The 21650-nt window shown below is 37.6% G+C and overlaps 1 protein-coding gene and 2 long non-coding RNA genes across 3 annotated transcripts in view; 1 reads left to right on the top strand and 2 right to left on the bottom strand.

Moving 5' to 3' along the window:
- The first annotated feature begins 28 nt into the window (after positions 1-28).
- On the top strand, positions 29-2537 carry LOC146590169 (uncharacterized). Its single transcript, XR_014897061.1, has 2 exons — positions 29-890; positions 1770-2537. It is a non-coding gene; the product is annotated as an uncharacterized LOC146590169 (long non-coding RNA).
- Positions 2343-10413, bottom strand: LOC146590170 (uncharacterized). The gene is made up of 2 exons (XR_014897062.1): positions 10335-10413; positions 2343-2611 (listed from the first exon to the last, which is right to left on the bottom strand). It is a non-coding gene; the product is annotated as an uncharacterized LOC146590170 (long non-coding RNA).
- A 3037-nt stretch (positions 10414-13450) lies between these two features.
- The window catches only part of PSMA3 (proteasome 20S subunit alpha 3), a 12006-nt gene continuing 3806 nt past the window's right edge, over positions 13451-21650 (bottom strand). Inside the window, exons 6-11 of the mRNA XM_085315080.1 lie at positions 21135-21207; positions 20809-20874; positions 17340-17386; positions 14401-14468; positions 14181-14245; positions 13451-13638 (exon numbers count right to left, since the gene is read on the bottom strand). Of these exons, the coding sequence (XP_085171206.1) occupies positions 13594-13638; positions 14181-14245; positions 14401-14468; positions 17340-17386; positions 20809-20874; positions 21135-21207 (364 nt within the window). The 3' untranslated portion in view covers positions 13451-13593. The remainder of the gene's footprint in view (positions 13639-14180; positions 14246-14400; positions 14469-17339; positions 17387-20808; positions 20875-21134; positions 21208-21650) is intronic.

The following is a 21650-nucleotide window of genomic DNA, read 5'->3' on the forward strand; positions in this document are numbered from 1 at the left end:
CGGGGCAATGTCCTGCAGCGCCGCGGCCGGGGTGTCGCAGGGAGCATGCGCCGCGGCCAGCCTCCCGGCGCCATTTTGTGTGAGGCTCTTTCCCATTTTAGGCCGCGGGAGGAAGGGAGCGGGAGTGGCCTGAGCCCCTCCGGCGGCGGGGGGGGCGACGGCGGCGGCAGGACGCCGCTTGCTGTGCTCCGAGGAGGCCGTGCCTTCCGCTCTCCTCCTAGCACCACCCCTGCGCTCGGCGGGGCTGGCTGCCGCCGCGATGGCGCAGCGGCGGGCGGGGAGCGGCGCCCGGAAGTGAAGCGGCGGCGCAACCGCCTCCCGCGACCGTTGGCGCCGCTGGGAGGAGGCGGCCGGCCTGAGCGGCCCAGGCTCCCCTGCTTTGCCCCCCCCCCCGTCGCTCTCCCTGTGGAGCCCGCTGGCCCCCGTCGCTGCTGAGCGCCCTAGCAGAGACACCGCCGGGGCTGCAGGTAGGGGCCGCAAGCGCTGCCCGTGCCGCTTTCCCGGCGCGGCTGGTGCGGGCAGGGCACGGGGTGGCTGCGCTTCCCTTCCCGGAGGAGCGCGTTGCTCCATCGCTGTTAATCATCCCTTCCTGCCCGTGACGCGCTCGGCGTGAAGCTTGGGGAGGGGGAAGTGACCGGCTCTTGCTCTTCGGTCGCTTCTGCACACGGCAGTGGTGCCTGTGATCGTTTCCTGGCCTCGCGCCAGGCGGCTGAGGTCATCTCTTCGCAGGAAGATGCAGCAAAGACACGGGAAGACTAGTGGTGACTGGGGCCTGAGTGTTTTTTTTTTTTTTTTTGATGCCAAAAAAAACGAAACCAAGCGAAACAAAATAAAACCCCACCACGGTAGTCCTGCCCACTCCTGCAGTGTCTGATGGAAGCTCTCCAAAGGTACAGTCCTGCAAGGCAGAACATATATTCCAGTTCTAATAACTTCTTTATTTTAACTTCCTATATAAAATTTTATCTGTGGTTGAATGTAATGGAGAGACAGTGTTTTCGACTGAGTAACAAGCATTTGTGTGACAGTGCTCGTTCCCAGCATCATGACATGCCTTTGGTCTACCTAAAACAGCAGTGATGGGACCTGCTAATAGAGTTTAGAAGGCCCCATGCCAATATTAACAGAAGTGAACCGTTAGCTTAGGGGCAGTTTCCATTTCAGTTGTGATTTCAGCATTTTTATTTATTTATTGTTATTAAATCTGATACTTCAGAAAGAAGCAGGAATGGGGACAATTCTCTAGGAAACTTATGGAGCAGTGGTGTCTAGTATGGATAAGCTTTAGAGATGTAGGAAGGCTTAATGCACATAAGGAATATTTAGATTGGACTAATACATATTTAGAGTGGATTATTATATATGTTTTTAATATGTGGGAAGGGTAACTTTAATTTTCTGGTGTTTGGATCTAAGCTGTAAATATAAAGATGTTTAAAGCTGTCTATAAAAATGTATAAAGGCTTGAGGGATATATTTTAATGTTGATGGATGAAATGAACTTCTATAATCTAGTATGACATAGATGAAGAGCATGTTATTGTCTAGAATAGAATGAGTTAAATCATACTGTTAAGAGGACTTTTGAAGTTTGGGGTTTTTTTTAATGTGAACTGTGGATGTCTGTAAACCTTGGAATATATTGGATAAGTTATAATTTAAATTGTGAGTATTTTGAGGCTCTGTTTGGATCTCTGTACTGAGTATAGTACCACACAATAAATAACAGTTCATGGTGAAACTAATCAGTCTTTTTTTCTGATTTCTAGCAGAGAAATCCTAGCCACCTGTGTGTATCTGTTCCAGCTGGTACATTAGCTATCCAACTATTATGAGCAGAAGGACTCTTTTTTCCCCTATGTAAGCTAGTCAACAGGAGGGTGACTTGTTCTTTTATGGTATTTAAAGCACCTAAGAATGCCGAGCTAGGCAGCTCACCAAATAGTCCAAACATTCTGACACAACTTAGGGATGATGTCTAGTATAATGGAATGAAATAATGCAGTAATGAAATGAAAAAGCTGCTTTTGGCAAGCCAGAGGAAAGCTTTGATTTAAAATAACTTCTAACTGGAATATGAATTTCAGGGCTCAAAGCTACATTATGATATTGAAATCCTGCATCTTAAATGTATGTTAGTGTTAATTGCCAGCTGTGAGATTTCAAGAAAACTTGGATACTTCCTCTCCTGCTATATCCCCTATCCTACCCCACCCCGAAGATCTCTTACAGGGAAAATTCGAAATGAGTGGTGGAAGAAAACAAACAGTAGATTTTTCTGTCACAAACCAATCTATCATGTGGATGTAATGTTTTAGGAAAAGTTACAGAATGAGACTGAATCCTAGGAAGTCATTTTATTATCTACTCCTCTGTAAAAAGATTAACAACAACAAATACTTAACATTGTTCAAAGCAGCAGTACGTTTATCATGTGTTACTAATACCGAAAGTCATATATATGCTGTATAGAAGACTCACCTTGGAATATCTTAATCTGCAAATTAACACAAGACTACTTAAAAAAAAAACAAAAACCCATCAAATTACTCTAAGCGTATAACTGATCTTCGGTCACATGTAATTCTGAAATTAGGGTGATGGCTGGACCCTGTAAATAAATTAGAAAAAATACTGTATTTTAAAACTTCTTTGGTGTTAGTTGCAGAATTTACAAAAATCTTGCTAGAAATCTTCCACAGATATGACACTCAAGAGGCAAGTACAGCAGTTAGATACTTCTGTATCTAACTACAGTATTGCTTATAAGAATAAAAGCTGCAGCCAAATAGAATTGTTGAAGGTATCAGGTGGATTCCTTGAGAAGAGAGGCAAGAATATAAAAAGAGGGATTTCTGGGCTAAGTAAGTCATAATTCTGTTCAAAGTAGTATTGCTGTTGACATACTGCATTTACATGTACATACAAGAGCTTGGAGTACACATACAAAGAAGCTCAGTGTTAGAATAAGAATCAGTACTTCAGAATATTTTGGCTCTGAATGTATGTAATAAAATATATGTTCCTCTGTGTCTGTCTTCGTTGGTGTTGAGAAAATGTTTAGACTTCTAGCTACTTATATTTTTGTTTCTAGTGTTTAGTTCTCCTTTTTTAAATGTTCTTCYCCTTGGTTTCCATTCTGTCAATAAATAGTGACACTGCAGTGGTTGAGCGAGTGTCTGCTGTGAGGTTCAGAACATCTGTCTATGTGAAACTGCTGTATTTCTGTATAGATGAAGAGGTCAGCTGTATGTTTGCCATATAACTTTATTGTCTGAGCATAAGTAATGGTATATTCTGAGAGAAGTGTGTCAAAGTTAATTGCTTAGTATCAGGAGAGGGGGAGGAACCTTGAGGAATGTAAAAGTTAACACCAGAAAGCTCAGTAAGTGTAGCTGGCTTTTTTTTTTTTTTTNNNNAAAAAAAAGAAAGTTAAACCTTCTTTCCTAGTCATGGAAAAAAGTGTTTTACTCTTAACCAGCAGCAGTAAGTTCCGCGTGTGTGTATATGTATTGACGCATACATACATATAAACACATATACGAATATATGTGTCTATATATCTTTTGGTATTGCTAAATGCTTATATACAGTTTCCACAGCTCTGGCACATTCCTGTCATTATGTTCACAAAAATGAATATTTAGTTATTCAAAGGCAAACTTAATTATGCATCATACTTTTCATTATTTTGTTGTGTGTATTGCTTATGGTGGAAGTCATAATGTGTAGCAATGCTTAAGAAGCCTGAATTAGTATATAATATCCCCTGAAGTTTACTAGCAATTTATCAGGTCTGCTATGGGAAGGTTTTGAAGTAGTGTGGTAACGCTTCTGGATATGGATAATCATGAAAATACTTAAAACCTAGTGCTTTGTGCAAAGAAAAACCTGGGAGAAAGGCCTCTGGTCAGCTCTGCAGCTAACAGTAGTACTCGTTTTGTAGTTCCCTCAAATAATATTAGTAAAATGATGATGTGTGCTCAGCTTGTTTGAGTAGCTCTTGTTAGAGGCTTCAGGTATCTCCAGGGAGAAGTACTCCTATTTTTACTGAATAAACTATGTCCAGACTGTTATGCTTTGCAGCTGCAGTCCTTAACTATAATTTTGCATGCTATAAAAGATGTACAGAAATTAGTGATGCATCAACTGATCTACGTTATTAGCTGCCTAGCACCAAGAGGAGAGATGCTAGTTCTCAACTGATTTTACTGCTGCTTTCATTCTAGCCTGTTAAGTCTGTGAAGAGGTTTTGGCAAGTATTATGCAATCTTTTAATTCCAAACATAAAATGTTCCTTTTTTAAAACTGACTGGTAGTCTTGTCTTTGGACAGAATAAGAACTATATTGGAGGAGACTTTTTTCTGTTATGCAGTTTTCTATTAGGATAGTTAATACACTTGTATGAAAAGCTAACTAACTTAGCAGCTGTGGAATGAGGGTGACATAGCCCAGGTTTACTTAAGATAGAATTTTAAGCCAATTTGCATGCTATTGTCATGTGTTATTAAATTATCTGAATATAGATATTTCTCATTGGTTGTCTAGCAAACAGATGCAAGATAGATCGTTTGATTACAAATCACACTACACTGGAATTATCTCGAATGACTACAACTTTGCATCAGTGCCAATAGTGAGGCTATTACACCTATGTTAGAGAAGTAGAAGCTTGTTTGTTTTTGTTTTGTCTTTAGTGTGCTGATGCAAAACACTGCTGTATAGTATTAGAGAGAAGGTGGAGATGTCTACAGCAGGTTTGATAAGGTGTGTGCTGTAGTTACCTTCCTGATTTATCAGCTTTACTTCAGATGTAGCAAAGGACTTCAGTTATCTGGAAACAAATGATCAGTCTGTCCTTCTAAACTTTAAACAAATACTTCAAGTCAAAGTCAAATGAGATGATTCAGTTGTTATTCTGGCTGGTAGCATACTTCATGTGACTCCTGAAGGAGCATTTTGCATTTTTGAAAATAGTAGTGTGTCTGTGAATGCTAGTATAGAGGCAAAAGATTAGCTCTGTCTGTCATTAGTTAGTAATCAAATCTTCTGTTTCAGTTTTTTCTTTTGTTATGCACAAGACGCTAGTTAGTACGAGAAATGCACCTTTGTGCATGTATGCATATGTGTTATCTTAGTTTATCAGCTATTCAGTATTGTAAACTTTAATTTTTAAAACTTCTTGTATTTAACTGGCTTTCAAAATCTCTCTACTGCACGCAATTTAAAAATGTTTCTTTGCTGACTTCTGAGTTGTAGTTAGAAACACTATTACTAATGTAAATCTATCTGTTGATAAATGTTTATCTGCTGGATTTAAATCTAGCTACATCTCTTTTTAAGGTGAGTTGTTTTTAATATAGGATTGAAGGAGTGGTTCTCTAATGTGTGAATTTTGTCACTAGACCACATACAGAATAAACGTGACTTTAGTATTCCTGTTAAAACTTCTAAACTTGCATCTAATCTCTAAATAATCTGTATTCTTAATAGAGTAAGATTTTGTCCAGAGCTATTAGTACTTGAGTCACCTCACATCTGAATCAAACATAAGTAGTGAAACTTGAATACAAGAACTTCGTGTTTGTGGGAGTGGTGGTTCTGTATTTCATTGCTATGAAAATTAACAGGGGAGTACTTAAATTTGGTTGCATGCTGTACTTGAAGAATCTTACTGGAATCTTCTGAATAAAAAATGCAAGGTATTCCTTCATCTGCCTTGGAGCAACTGTGCGTTCAGCTTTTTGTGATACCAGACTGAGTAAATGTATACTGAATGAGTGTGTAATGTTATTCGTATCTAGGATGTTGACTGGTGCTGAACTTGAAGAGCTCAAGGAGGCTGTTGTTTCACTTTGGCAAAGAGAAGTGACTCCTGTTGGATAATTCTCTCCATATCTGTGGTAGAAGATTCAGGGTTTTCTTGGATTTTGCTTTTACAAAAGTAATTTTCTGAGTGATTTGTCATGGCCAATCTGAAGTAAGAATCTTACATGCCTTTGTTATCTGTTGGTAGTTTATATCTTAGAAGGCTTTTATTTCCTCCTGTATTTCTTAAACATATCTACTTCTGCAGAAAGGAATCTTACTGTGTGTGTGTGGGGGGGAAGCTGTTATGGAGCTGTGCTCCCATATAGACATGTTTATTCAAACACTGATAAGTGGCTTGTTCAGTTTAGATCTTTATTAAAACACATCTTTTCACCATTGTAGTGATATCTAAAGGACAAATAAAATACAGTTGTAATATTGGTGAGTCCTTGCACTTGGTCTGCTTGTCACATAGTTGTTGCTTTCAAGCTTGTCAATATTGATAAGCTGTTGATTAAAATGATGGATTGTTACAGACCTAAAATGAGTTGTAAAGCAACATGATCTGTGCCATTAATTGTATGCAGCCTAGCACAAGGAAGCAACAGCTACTCCAGCAAAGGCTGCGTGCGGTATTCAGTGCAAGAAAGCTTGTGAAGGCAGTAGTTACATGGCCTTTCTTCTAAGGCTTTTGCTTATCTAAAACACTTAAAGTAACCGTAAATGATAACTTTTCAAGCTTGTTAAACAAGATTGCACTTGGTCACTATTGTGTTTTTTTTTTGTTTTGTTTTGTTTTGTTTTTTTTTAGTATGAGTGCTCTCAGTCTTTTGAACTAAATGTTACTAGCTGCAAGTAGCTGCTGTCGGTGAGAACCTATAGCTTGGCAACAGTGATTAAGTTCTGAGGCTCTTCCTACTTGCACTTTCTTTTTGAAAAGATTTTTTTTCATTTGTATGTATTGTTTAAACTGTTATTACTGGTGACAAACTTTCAAGTGGCCACTAAACAAAGAGCTATAGTATGACTGAGCTATAGTATGACTGAATATAATAGGGCACTTAAGCTGTGATTAATTTACTGTTTTGCAGGACATCTTTAGCTTTGGGGATGTGCTTTCTCCTGTAAGGAACTTCAGTTCTGTGGAATCTGCCACCACCTTAGTTGCATCAGTATAGCTGCACTATAAACAGAACTACTGGAATGATCTGTGCCATTAATTCTAGAATTGGGAAAGAAGAAAATACATGTATTTCTGGAGAGTTAAATTATTCTTTATGGAAGAAGTGAGCTTTTATTTATGTGGTGGTGTTCTCCCCTAGCATCTCTGTGCAAGCTGCACAATACAGGCACAGACTTAAGAGAGTAGAAATGACAGTTTGGTTGGGGGAGTAGTGTCTTGTTAAACTGGCTTTCTTGCAGAAAATTCACTAAGCTATATTTTGGTTCTGCCTCCTAATATAGTATTTCATATACATGTATTTTAAATATTCTTGAAGGATATAGAAATGGATGTGGGAAAACTAGCCTCTCGAAGTGACATACTCTGTAGAGTGTGGAAAAACCTAAAATAAGAGCTGAAATTAACCTTTTATATAAAAGTGTTCTATCAAAGTCATCTAGCACTTCTGTTGTTGGTCTCAAAACCTGTTAGTGCTGTTTAATGTAATGGGTCTCTGTCCTACCCTAAATGATGACAGTAACAAATTCCTGCTTGTCCAGAGGCCCTGTGGACAATATAAGCTTCACTTTCAAGAACTTTGTGGTGTCAGATTTAGGCATCTCTTTAATATATCAGCTTCCAGGTGCGCTTTCTGTAATTTAACTTACCACTAGTCAAACCTGCTACTGAAAGTGGAATCTTAATGATTGTAGTGTGTTAGCCTGTGTTCTGGATATACAGACTGTACATGTACATCCCAAATTATATCTAACTTTATGCAACAGTAAACTGGTCCATATTCTTTTTAAACTCCTATCTGGTTTGTTTTGCCATGTCAACTAAAACAATATTTTGAGAAGATAGTTCTTATGCTGTCTGTAGCAGAGAGTAAAGGGAATTTCATTTTTTTTTCTTTTATCTGACTACATGTACATGTTTGGACTGTAAACTATGAGACGCTGCTTCCTGCTTTATTCTAGCTGTCCATTTTTGGTTGGCCCAGCTATGTGTAAGAACCATTTTTAAACAACTGTTTGAGTCCTTTAATAGCAATGTACTGAAGATGAAAGAAGAATACTGCACACTGGTTGCTTAGCCCATCTGGAAATGGGAGGCTTTGTTGGAACTTGGTTGTAGATCCCATGCTCTCAAATACTAAAACATATTTATTGGACAGATAGTAAGGTTACATCCATACCTCTTCTACAGCCTGTCTTCTGCCTCTTTGTATAATTGGGCATAATAGAGTAACAAGATCTTCTGAAAGTTAAAAGCAGTTGGTGTCTCAAAATATCTCTCAATTCTAAATTGAAAGTAACTTCCTTTGCTGCATGTAACTTGAAAAACTGGTGGGTGGAGGAAAAACTAGTCCTTGTCTTACAGACATATGCAACTGAAAGAAGAAAATGAGGGGGAGAGAACAGTCTCCTTACTGTATTTTTGGTATTATTTCAAAATTACTGTGACGATTAACATTCTCACTATTCTTCTCTTTAAAATCCTGAAACTTTGTACTTTAAATAAAGGTAATGATTATCTTGACTTAGAGCTGATAAACGTGTAAGATGTATAGCTGCATTTGCTGTTTTGTGCTCCCTTACAGTTTTATCTTAAAGAAAAGCATTGCAATACTGTGTATGTCACTATTCCAAAGCTGCTGCTGTAATGGTGACTTATGCTATATAGCCAGACAGCATCTCAAATATTAGTATGTCTGTATACACAGTCGTGCATCAAGCGTGTGAGGTTTTTAACCTTAAGCCAGAAAGCTATTTTTGGTAGTGGGAAAGAAATAATAAATGACCTGATGCTTGGCATATGTCAGATCTGCACAAGATGAATTCTTTTTGAAATGTTTCCTTTCTGAGAGTCAGCACCAAATACAGATTAGTGTGTTTTGGGTTTTTTTTTTTGGGGGGGGGGGGAGAGGGAAGTTATCCTTATGTACATCTACCATGCTAGAAACTTTTTTTTATAGATTAGTACTTTGATCTATTTAAACAGCTCAATCTTATCATAGCTTCAGCAGCAGTATTAAGTCACTTGTAAAAAGATACTATCAAAAATGCTGATTTTAAAGCCATGTAAAAGCAGTACAAACAATGGAAATTATGATTACCCTGGTGCTGCAGTCCAAACACAATTTTTAAACAGTGCAAGTCCAATTGCATATTCTAAAATCTTACTTGGTACAGTCATGCATATGTATATAAACTAGATACTGGTGAACGTATTTTGTCACCTACAGAGTTCACCTTAGCCTTGTTTTTAAATTCTTGAAAAAGTTTCTGTGTGGACTTGTTCACTAAATAACTATAACAACAGGAAACATGACATGTCCAGTCCTATTAAATACCAGAGTGACGATTCATCAGATCGTGAATAATAGTAAGTTGATGTGTGTGAGACTTAAGGAGAGGAAGCATCTTACTGTACATTCTACTCTTTTCATTGTTGGATCTGTGTACCTCTAAACTATATACAATCTTATTTTCTGGTGTTCTGCTAAACATGCAGTTTGGGTCTGAAGTAACAGTGTACGGCATTAAAGCTCTGGAGTTACGTGCTTCAAAATGGAAAGAACTACAGCTACGTGTTCCAAGTGGGTATTTGACTTTCTGCTCTATTATGTATTCCCATAAATGGCCAGAGTCTGGACTGTGTAGATTACTTGTAGCCTGAAGGAAAAAGAAGTGCTGCTTGGTATGAGTCTAATTATGCATTTCTGATACTTTCAGAACTGAAACTTTTCCAGTGCTTTGGGCAGAAGCATTCAAATTAGATGGTAAAAGCAGACATTACCTCTTGCGCAAATCTTTGACTCAGAACTTCTTACCCTGCTGAGGGCACATTTGTTAGCCTTGCAGTGCTTTGATTTCAACTTCACTTTAATATTGAAATGCGACAATCGTTTTCAGACCAGCTATAGAAGCTAATTTTCATTCTAGCAAGGGGAGCCAAGCTCTGCTTTTGTGGGATAGCATGCTGGCTCTGCTGTTAATTAAGGCTGGTTCTGGGAGCCTTTAGATGTCACTGTTGCTGACTGCTGCAGTTTAGTCTATCATACTGGGCCTGCATGTGCTTCAGGCATCTCTGAATTGAGTTAGCCAGCTGGACTCTCCCTAGTCCCCTGGCATGTTAAGTGGCTCACTACTCAAAACAGGTAAGATTTAAGTAGGAGCATGAGGTATATTTAGTCTCAAAGAGGAGCTTTTCTGGAGCTCCAACCCTGCAGAAACTGAGTGTATGTGTTTTCTTCAGGCATCCTCCAAAGCTGAAGCTATAGAAGACTGAGTGTCTGAAGCTTTCACATCTTTCTTTGCTTTAGTCACTGATCAGCTGTCTGTTCTCTGGGCTCACCTTTGACTTTATCCTGGATATGACTTAAGACCAGAGAGGGAGGCAGCATTTACAACAGGTGAATCTTTCTGGTTTTGCATATCCTTAAAATAAGAAAAAAAAAACAAAAAAAACAAAAAAAACTATAGTTTCTAGTAGTGCACATCTTAAGTGCTGAGATTTAGTATCGTTATCTCTGATCCTCTTCTGTAACAGATACAGTCCTCCCTTAAACAATGATCTCATATCCAGCTTTGCCCCTGCTGGATCTTAGTTTTCACAAAGCGGTTTGCCTGAGACAGCTATATTTATTTTAAAAACAAAAAGCCATCTTCATACTCTCCAGTATTTACTGAATGTTTAATGGTGCTGTGTTGTCCTACTGCATTCAAAAATTTTACATAGTCATTGTTGCCATGACTGGCCTTGTAAGCCATTCCCTTTTTTTCAAAGGCTTCATCTCTTGTCCTAGTGACTTGCTACTATGTGTCAAGCAATATAAATAATACAAAGTTTGACTGTGGTCTTAATTCATATCTACTAGTTCACAATAGCAAAATTAATTGAAATCAGAATTTACCCCATAAGTGTGGACTACAGTAGCGAAATATTATGAAGGTTAGTGTACAAATTCATAGTTAATCATTAAGTAACTAGCTTCAAAGGTAAACACACTTTGGTTGTATCACTCTATCCCATTTGGCACTTCTCCTGCAAATAGTTAAGGCTATGAAGTTAGCTGTAATAGGGAGTTTGCAATAGTTTTTTTCTATTGAAATGAGAGTCCTTCTAGACTAGAAATAACAGCTAAGTCTCTCCAATCCTTCTTGTTTGTTAAAAGGTAGCCATACTTAACACCACTTCAGTAGAAGTCAGCTAGATTTCTACTGATTCAAACGTTAAGGGGAATATTGATACTACAAATGGCTTATTCAGTGTTTGTCCTGCTCTCTTGTCTTTGACTCCCTGAATAAATGCAAGTATTTTTTTCAAACAAGGCACCATGAGCTGCTTTTTTTTTTCCTTCTCTATCTGCAGTCAATGAAAGAAGTAACAGCTGTTTTTCCTTCCCACAGATGAAGATCAATTCTTACATATCATGATAAACAGCTAGAGCCTACACTCTTGACAACTCAGTTATAACTTAATTTGGAAACAAAAACTGACAGTAATGATCACGTTGGTATTACTTAACTGAGGATGTTGCTATGACAAACGAGTGCTATGTAGCATTTTGTATGGGTTATTACAAACTGGAATTTCATAGGCTTTTAAATTGCTTCTCATTGTAGAAAGGTGTATAGTTATTCCAACAAGCAATAAGTTAGATCATGCTTCTTCAAAGAAGCTTTTTAAGATGCTGTGTTCTCTGAGAAGTATCCAGTTTGAGATTATGAATAGGAAAGGAGGTGGTTCTCTTAACTCTGTTTTTCAAATATTGTGGAACAGGTTTCCTCCATTTCATCTTGCAAATATGCACATTTGATTTTGCTCTCCTCTCATTTAACCCAGAAACCTGATTTATGTGAACTGTTGGTACACTTCCTGTCCCTAATTCTGAATGACTGTTACTTAAATTGGGTAGACGTGTGCAGCTACACCCAGTTGTGGCTATTAACTTTCCATTTTGCAGTTTCAGCCAGCAGTATAATATCAAAGACTTTCAAGATGGGAATGAAGTTCTGTTGTCAAATACAGTGAGTAGAGCATCAGCCCTAAGCTAATGCTTTAGGCTGCTGACTTGAGCTTCCTCCTAACTGGCTCCTGCTATGACTCAAGCACCTGAATCAGCAGTAAGTTTTAGTAGTACGTTAGTTCATTTTGAAGAAATAGCAACGCAACTCAAGCCTGATTCAGTACAACTCTACTACTGCCTCTGAAGGAAGCTGTTGATCATGGTCATGATGAATGTTACTCAAACAGCTTTGATCTAGAGTTCTAGAACACTTTAAAAGTTATGGCCACATGGAAAGGCAGAAAATTCATGTAGCTTAAGCTTGAGACTGTCACAACATATCCACAAATTTAAGCAACTTGTCTGGTTGAAGACATCTTTCAAACTTAGTATCATTATTCAAATTATTCAAAAAACTTCCCTGTCTCACTTGACTTTCCCCATCACTAAAAAAGAAATTAAGGAGAGCCAATATCTTGCAATCCTCTTTGAAAAAACACTGAAAATGTTCAGAGTTTTCTAAAGAAAAAATATTGTATAAAGGACAGCTTTTGTTCAAGGGCTGCTCATTATTAACATGTGGTATTCAAGGTGAGGAGTTTGATTTGTTAGAGAAGTATGCATTTTAGACTTGTAGTGACCATTGGAATTTAATTTCATGGTCAAGCAAGACTTGGATTTTAATTGAATTTTAAGGTAATTAACAGAACAGTTTGTTACTTTGTCTTTCAAGACTTAGAAGTGACTAAAATAAGCAGAGTCTTTCCTGCTTTTCTGCTTCCTAGGGAAAAAAAGCTCCTTTTCAATGCCTGTGAAGGTCACACAATTGACAGAGTTGATTCAAAATTGATTTGAGAAACTCCAGCTACATCAGGCTGTTTAAAACAAGACTAGTTTAGTTCTTCAAGCATTAATCCCAGTTACTTAGCTTAATAGCTCTCATATCGTTAGAGCTTATAAAAAGCACTATTTTAAACTGAATTAACCATGAACTTTTAGTTTCTCTTATCAGATAAGCCTAGCCTTAATACATCAGAGCAAAATTCCTTTTCCCGAACATCTGCTGGTTACATTGGCTGTTTGAAGTTGTTAGCTGTGTACATCACCTAAACCTATAACCAGCTGTTTTACAGACTTGTATTCTTTCCCCCACTGTAAGTCATAACAGGTAGACTATAGCTATGTCTGAACTGCAAGTCATGATACTGGTTATTCAGACAGTAATCAAGTACTGATTTTAATACTAAACTACAGGATATGAAAGACTAGTCACATTCCCAGGCAGATCATTTTTCAGACCTAGCCTGGCTCAACTATAGTGGTGTAGTAAGAGGAAACAACACCACCCTGATCCACAAAATTTTTCCTTCTTGTCATGTTTGATACAGATTGACTAACTTTTGTAGTACAGTTGCTTCTCAATAATGTTAGCTTATACTATTTTGAAATAAAAATTAACATAGACAGTAAAATGGAAAATTTATTAGTGCAAGTTGGTCACTCAGTATCTTCCAGCAAGTACATAATGGCATCCCATGGTTAATACATATAAACAAACCTGTACTAAGTTAAGAAAAGTTGAACTTGTCTTGAAGTAACAATATGTTACATATTGTCATCATCTGATTCATCCTCCTCTTTCAAAGATTCCTGGGGGGGGGGGGGAAAAAGTTTAGTAAAACACACACACACACACACATTCTAGTTTAAGTCATCCTACAATAACTTCCTACGAAAGGAGTTTTGCTAGAGCTTTATAAACTTGTCAGTTTGTTCATATCTTTAGGCAGGTAAAACCTGTTGGAAATCTGTTAAAAGCTGGGGATATTTAAATTTTTCCAGCTAGTTATTTTTAAAAGCAGTTGTAGTCAACACGACTTATTAGCTCTCCTATTCACTTATACCACTGTTGAAAGTTCAATACATTTACTTTTGAAGGAGAAACATGCCACCTATGCAAGCCTGTTGAAATGTCCTGTTTTTGAAAATAAGAGCTATCCCAGGATCACACAGTATATTTCACTATTCTCCCTTCAGAATAATTTCCGCTAATAGTTAAGTGATTTTTGCTGTAACTATATGTTCTCAGACATCACTACACTAGAAGCCTAACTGTCAGTTAATTTATTCTGTTCTGGACTCATTTGTCATGTAAAACACTGAGATGACTCCAAAAAAAAATTAGACYTTACCTTGGCATATTTTTCTGCTTCTTCTCTGATATCTTTGGGAACGATTTCATGTTTTCCATTGGTTACTGCCAATAAAAAAAAAAAAAAAAAGAGAACATCTTAGATAGAATTCACATGAAGACCTTGACATGCAGGGTGAAGTTAGAAACAATGTTTTAGTTCAGCTACAAAAGTTTAGAAGTCTTCTATAGTGTTTATAGAAACTATAAAAATGCATTACTTTCTCCAACCCAGCTGAGTTCCAGTTCAAAAGCTTTATCCTTTACTTCATCATGAACTATGTAGATTCTGGAAAGAACAAAAAGAATATAGATTAGAACAGATTGATCAGTAGGCTGAATAAGCTTTCCTCCCTTTGCAGATTTATTCTTCTATTGAAAGATTCTTCTTATGGTCAATAGAAGCTCTCCCCATGCTTTTTGCCTTACATATACAAACAGAAAAAAAATAAATAAGGAACTGCCGTAAAAATACATTCAATGATTACAGCTAAGATGTAGATTAGATCAGATCTAATCCAGAATTTAACATAGTCAGAAATACAGCACCTTTAAAACATACATTGTTCTGAGTTTAAATACTGCAGAACTTCACTGAACAAGGCTGTCATCATTGCCTGCTTTTGCTAGCTTAGCTAGAATACAGTTAGACATGTCCTATATTTCTCCAGTAAATTTCTTTCCAGTTTACATTTAAGACTAAATCCCAGCACAACTGAAGCTACAATAGCCTGCATGACAAATTAGAGGCTAGCATATAGATTTCCATTCTGACTGCCATTCTAAAAGCAAACATAATAACCAGAATTTAAACTACAAGTGATACAATAGCACATGCAATACCATCCAGACTAGTGAAATCAGCCCTTGGTCTCTGTGGTAAAAATATTACACTAAAATAGCAGTAACAGTGTAGCCACTTAGTAATAGTTACTCCTCAGTGGAACATGAATGGACAATAAAAACTCAACCTCCACCACCGAGTTCAAACATGCACTCAAAACAGTATCACACCTTAAACCAAAGTTAGTCACTTGTTTAGAAGGTTGTACTCCTTAGTTTGTTTCACAGAGCACTAAAGCAAAAGCTGAAAGACACCCTCTATTCCAAACTTATGTAAAAAGCTGGAAGGCAGTGGAGAACAGGCTATATTCAGCAGCACACTAAGTACCTCCACCTAAAGTTTGATAAAAGTATTGTGAAACAAATACATAAAAATTATGTAAACAGAGAAGGAAGTTAACACTGATATTAAAAGGCAGTATTACTATGCCTACCTTATTCTTACGCCCTTCTGCCACCATTAGAGACTGGGCTTACTGATCAGTACCTAAGTCTATCCACAGGCCTTCTACGTGTTCAGCTCATGACAAACTTTTTGCAAACCATTATAAGCTCTTGAAGAAGCTATTATTCTACACTCTGGCAAGTGTTTTAGGCTACAAAATGATTAAATCTTTCTATATTATCTTGCTAAATGCTACTGAAAAGCTGAAAAACAAAACTGCACCTAGAGTTGCTGTTAAAACTTCCAGCAAAGACAGAATTAAAGAAAAAGTCTCTAGACCATTTAAAAATCCGTGCTTTATCTGTACTGTTCCAGAACTGCTTTGAGGTCGTTCTTACATCTGAAGGGAGGTGAGAAAAAAGTACATCTGAAAGACTCCCTTCTCACATCTGAAGATCCAACAAGTTCTTTCCTTTAGCTGCTATCATGACAGCCTCAGACAAACTCAGAAAAAAAACACACTTTGAAACATTGGTGATAGAAGCATGTTTAGTATTTGTTTATAATGTTCTAAGCAATAGTCATAAAATGTTGGCGATCATAATTTTGCAGCACAAATTAAATTTGTGACAAGCATAAGACACGTCCCAGAAAGCAGGAAAATTAAGTATTGTATCAGCTTGAAAGGATACCTGTATTTTTAAAATTATATTAATACACGAAGTTTTAGGATAGTTTAAAGATAGGTTACTGCTGATCAATTCATGTGCAAATTTAGTATTTCCAATATATTCAAGTGGTATCAAGCTTAATCATTTAAGTCAGCTATATCCTGTAATCAACTTTAAGCACAAAGTTATACATTGCTTTTTTCCGAAGCAGTTCTTGCTTTTTAGGCAAATAGAAAGGACAGATCAAGGACCTCAGCTTCATTTCTGGACTGCTGGTTAATGTCTGAAGCATTAGTTCATTGTTCAATCTGTGCAATGAAGCGTACATCTCCTACTTAAGGATCAGGATGCCACGGAATTTCTGGCACCTGGTTTATATAACTAGGAAGTTTATATGACTAGGAGGAGTATTGCCAGCAGCTCAAAAGAGGTGATCCTTCTCTGCTTGGTACTAGTGAGGCCACATCTGGACTGTGTGTCCAATTCTGGGCTCCCCAGTAAGAGAGAGACATAGGTCTATCTGTGGCCCTTCATTGGACTGCTCCAAGATAAGAGACTGGAGCATCTCTCATACAAGGAGAGGTCAAGAGAGCTAAAGCTGCTCAGCCTGGAAAAGACAAGGCTTGGTGGGTCRGTTCTTATAAAATTCTTTTGCTTAAGCATCAGGTAGAACAGCATCAAAAGGACAGCGCCAGACTTCTTAGCTGTTGCCAGTGACAGGACAAGAGGCAATGGGCACAGAGTGAAACACAGGAAATTCTGTGAGGGTGATGACTAAACACTGGAACAGGTTGCTAAGAGCTTGAGGAGTCTCCATGCTTGGAGACGTTTAAAACCCAACCGGACATGGTCCTGGGCAACCTGCTCTAGCTCACTCTGCTTAAACAGTGGGGTTGGATCAGACGATCTCCAGAAATCCTCTCCAACTCCAGCTATTCTGCAATTCTGTGACACTTTAAAAACAGTGATTATATCCAGTTTAAACTTTAATCCACTGTTGCTACAAATTGCACCTATAACAAGTAGCAGCTAAGATTAAAATAAGTATTTTTCAAATTCTTTGGCATTTTTCAGTACTAAGTGGCATATCACACAAGAGGAGGATAAATACTAATAGCAGAATACACTACATTTGGCACGAGCACCAATCTAGCAAGACTTGGTACTCAGTTTAAAAGGAATGTCTTCAGTTTGAAACCATGGCAAGCTCATCAACAAGAATTTTTACTGAGTTGGGGGGGGGAGAAAGGAGGAGACTTACATTTTTGCAACCTCTTTAACAACATCACGGCAGGTCATTTCCTTCATCTGTAGATTAAAAACATACATCTTAAGAGAATGTAGTGTTTTCCATTTCTCCAAGATGAGAACACGAGTCTCTATTTGCATGCCTAATGAACTTGCTGTTCAGTACTGACAGATAGCTACAAGGAGAACCAAATGCATCTTGTCTTTCACTTTTGTTCAGTCTGCAACATGCAAGTCATTCTTCCAGAGCAGGATTTCACAAGTGAACGTCTGTGAAAAAACAGTTATGTTGAAACTTTCCAGTTTAAAGCACTCCACTGTTTGGATGCTTAAAGCTGAACAAATAATCTAAGCATCTTAGAAACTTTCTTGTTCTTAGATGCTTTTTGATACACTGTGCAGGATATTATTTTAAGTCAGTTTAATGGGAGCATCATGTTTTCAAGTATCATTTTCATACACTTTCTGGATAGTATAGTAACACTTCAGGTCTTACCAACATTTTATTGGTTGGTAATTTTGACTTTTGATTTTCTTTAATCTTTAAGTGATACCCCAAGGGCAGAATACTACTTAGATGTTAACAACAGACTGCATGGCTGTACAAGGTATTAGTATCTGATTTTTTTTTAATCTCTTATTTCACAGTCTTCTGACATTTTAATCACAGTTAAGCAAAATAGTCTCATACTAGATAATGACAACATTGTAAGATTAAATGCCTATTTCCATGATATAATAAACTCCTGGTTTGTAAGTCAGATCTCTTGCCAGTCAACTCTTTTGGACTACAAAGTTATATACCCTACTATCTTTCATCACTGCAGGGCTGAAACAAAATTAGTCTTGTGTTTTTTCTCAAGGTTTCATCTGTACCAATCAGATGAACATCAGCCTTTGATACTGCACTCAAAAATGTACCTGTAATTAACTGAAACAGAACATTAGTCACAAAATACAGTCCCAATACATTACACATTTTAGTGCAACTTTCCCTGGTGTAAAATGATTTTCAGTTTCAAAATAAGTTACCAGCTCTTTCTTTTCATATTCTTTATACTGAACTCTGAATGTAACCCATTAGTTATATATAGTTTACCATTTTTCCCAGATTTGTAAAATATTTTCAAAGCTGTAGTATAGAAGCTACTGGTCTTGAGACAGCAGTGAAGAATTCCCAAAGCAATAGCCCTGTGTCCCTGTTGTGTGCTACAGCCCATTCTGGGATAAAGCCTGCACTTGGAAGTGATGGACAGGGAAAAACAAAAGCACCTGGTTACATAAACAGGCCATCACAGTTCCACTCCAAGAAATGTCCTAAACAGACGGAGACCCATTGCTTCAGCACTTACATTTGCGACCCTCAATCTGTAACACAGTACGGATCACTGTACATAAGCATAACTTGACTAAAAACAAATACTTAAGTTATATCTATATATGCATATAGAGTTAGTAGTGAAACTGCAAGACTTGAAGGTCTATAGCTGCCATGCATGTTTATAAGCCAAAGAACTTTGGCGTGAAGTTACGTTTTGACATCATCCTTTTCCCATCGCAGATGCATTAATTCTGCAGGCAAACCATTACAATACTCATCATCACAGGAATTAATTATGATTGTGTCCACATCTCAAGGAAAATGTGATTAATAGCATCTGAGCTACATGAGAAGCACTGCAGGAGGTTGAAACACTGAAGCACTGTGCATGTGACTACAAGTTTTCCCTCACACTCTTGCATAACTACAACTGATGTGATCAATGCAGTGTTTCCTGCTTGCACTTTAAGCTACCTACAAGGGTTTCATATGCTGTGTCCTCTCTCCCAGATTCAGTATCTGTTCTGCAGTACCTGTAAGGCAGGTTTAAAGTTGTGACTACCTGCTTGCCTCTGTTTTCCATGTGCAGTCATCTCTTATTCCAGTAAGTTTTAATTAATAGGTTACTGTAGGCCATTATCACCCCCACACAAGCTTTTAGTTCTTTGTCTCTTTATCATTTCAGTTATGACATTAAATCACAAATTGGTCTTATCAAAATTAATTCTGATCTGGAAACCTATCAATATACTGTTAGCAAAAAGCATCTGCATGCAAGACTGCACTCGCTTCACATTGCTGTGACAAAAGCATAAGCATTACAAGACATTCTGCAAACAAGCCATTAAATAAATGTAGCTATGCCACATAATACACTATTGTTTCCATGTTAATGTTACAGGCCATACTGTAGATATCAAATAATACATATACGTATTAGCTGTACAAGAACCAAGAAGTAAAATATTTTTTTTTTTTTTACACAAATCTCGGCACTGCAGAAAAAACATGAAATTTTTGTAAATTGTATTACCCAGTGTATCAGATCTTTCTGCCACTTTGTACACATCAAAACTGAAATTATAGTTTCAAATGCCACAATACATGTCAAGATCAGATGATCTTGTAGGCTTCCTACTTTAACATATTGAGACTTTTTTTTCCCTAAAAAATGCCTGTTCTGGGGAAAGACAAAAGGAAACACATCTAGAACTGTATCATTAAGTATACTATGTGAACATGATGCTTTCAAATGTAGAGAAAAAGAAACTTGTGCTATTAAAAAGGGAAACTGTTCCGAAATGTCCTTACAAATTGTAGCTACTTTGATGCAAAGTTAACAAATGAAAATATACAAGGTTTTAATATTCCTCAAAATATTTTGTCCTGTATATGTACTTTACAGAAATGCCTGTTTCACAAGTGATGATTCTAAATCCATGTCACCTCACCTACAAGATTTACAAGATGTTTTCCTGTTGCAATTAATGTAGTCACTGACGTTCACAGCACTAAAGTCCTTTTCATCAGACACGTAAAAATATTTTGAAGTAGTATGTTTATAATCAGTTAGCAACAACAAGCTCCTTACTCAGACTTTTTTGAAAAAAAGGCAACACCTTAACATTAGCCAGTTGCAAAATACGGTTTTACCTGGCAAAAAAATTATTTTTCTCCGTTAACGTTTTCAAAGTTATACTATTCCAGTGATCACTCCGTATTCTGCAGTTCCACTCATTTCCCTTAGCAATGCCAGCATTTTTCAACTTTTAAGCAAAAGGATCATCTAAAATCTTTTGGGGGGGGGGGGAATAGATATACCACCCTGCACAATGCAGCCCTAAGGTTTTCATTCACAGCTAAATGAAAAACTTAGTTGTAAGCTTATATTCGTTCAAATATTCTGCTTGCTGGCCTGCATGGGAGCGTAGGTTTATGCTTCTCATTTTAAAAGTGTGCACTCCCTATGGAGTTCCTGTTCCCCTGGGGCAAGGCTTGAGAAGTATTGCTATTATAGAGGCTAGAACATCTTCTAACGTGTACAAAGGAAACATTTCATCTGCCTCTCTGGTATTTTGAATGTTTTAGGCATTCAGCGAGTACCAATACAAAGTTACGAATATCCATCTTGAAACAGCAAAACAAAACTATAACATCCTACCTGCAGCTTTTCAATCTCCGTTTTTGCAGCCTGCCTGGCTTTACCAATGGCACATCCCCAATAACCCTAAAAGAAAAAGAAGGGTGTGGGGGAAACAAACTTTGTTAGATACATATAAATAAATATTTCTCAAGAAATATACACAATATGTGCATTTAAGAGACATGAAGATGAGCAAAAATCAGTTCTGTTTACTTTAGGCAGTGATCTTCTCAGGAATAAGTTCAAACATTAGCAGATCTTCTGGAACACCATTTACTATTTCCTAATTAGGAACTTTTAAAAGAGGAACTTGTGCCAAGATGGAAATATTTTAAAACACTCACGTATGAAACACCTGATGGATCAATCATGTACAGTTGTGCACCGTCATCTTTATCATAAGACCCCAACATGAAACTGCAAAAAAAGGTGAAATTGGAAGCATTTGTTCTACCAACTCAAGAAGTATTACAAAGACTACACATGATTAAATTTCCTACAGTCTTCTTGGAGCAAAATGACCATCTCCTACATTCTATTAAGCAATTCATCTTATATTTTAGGATTATCATGACCCCCACCACACCGATGCCAGTAAGGTTTTACTGGATCTGTAACTAGACAGCAGCTTGACAACAGCTTTCAACAGCTTATTTGTCACCTTGTACCAACAACTACAGACCATTACAACATACTCTTCAGCTATGAGGGCAAGCAGGATGATTGCAGAGGAAGTTCTGCTTTCACGACTGCCACAGATCTAAAGTTTAGGGATAGAGTGGCATTCTGTGTGCTCTTATGCAAGTGTGAATGCTTCATCTACAGTTACCAGCAAATCTTTCCACCCCTGCCCCCCCCCC

The sequence above is a fragment of the Rhea americana genome, unplaced genomic scaffold, assembly GCF_003343005.1.
Source record: "Rhea americana isolate MKP2758 unplaced genomic scaffold, rheAme1 scaffold_42, whole genome shotgun sequence".
NCBI lineage: Eukaryota > Metazoa > Chordata > Aves > Rheiformes > Rheidae > Rhea > Rhea americana.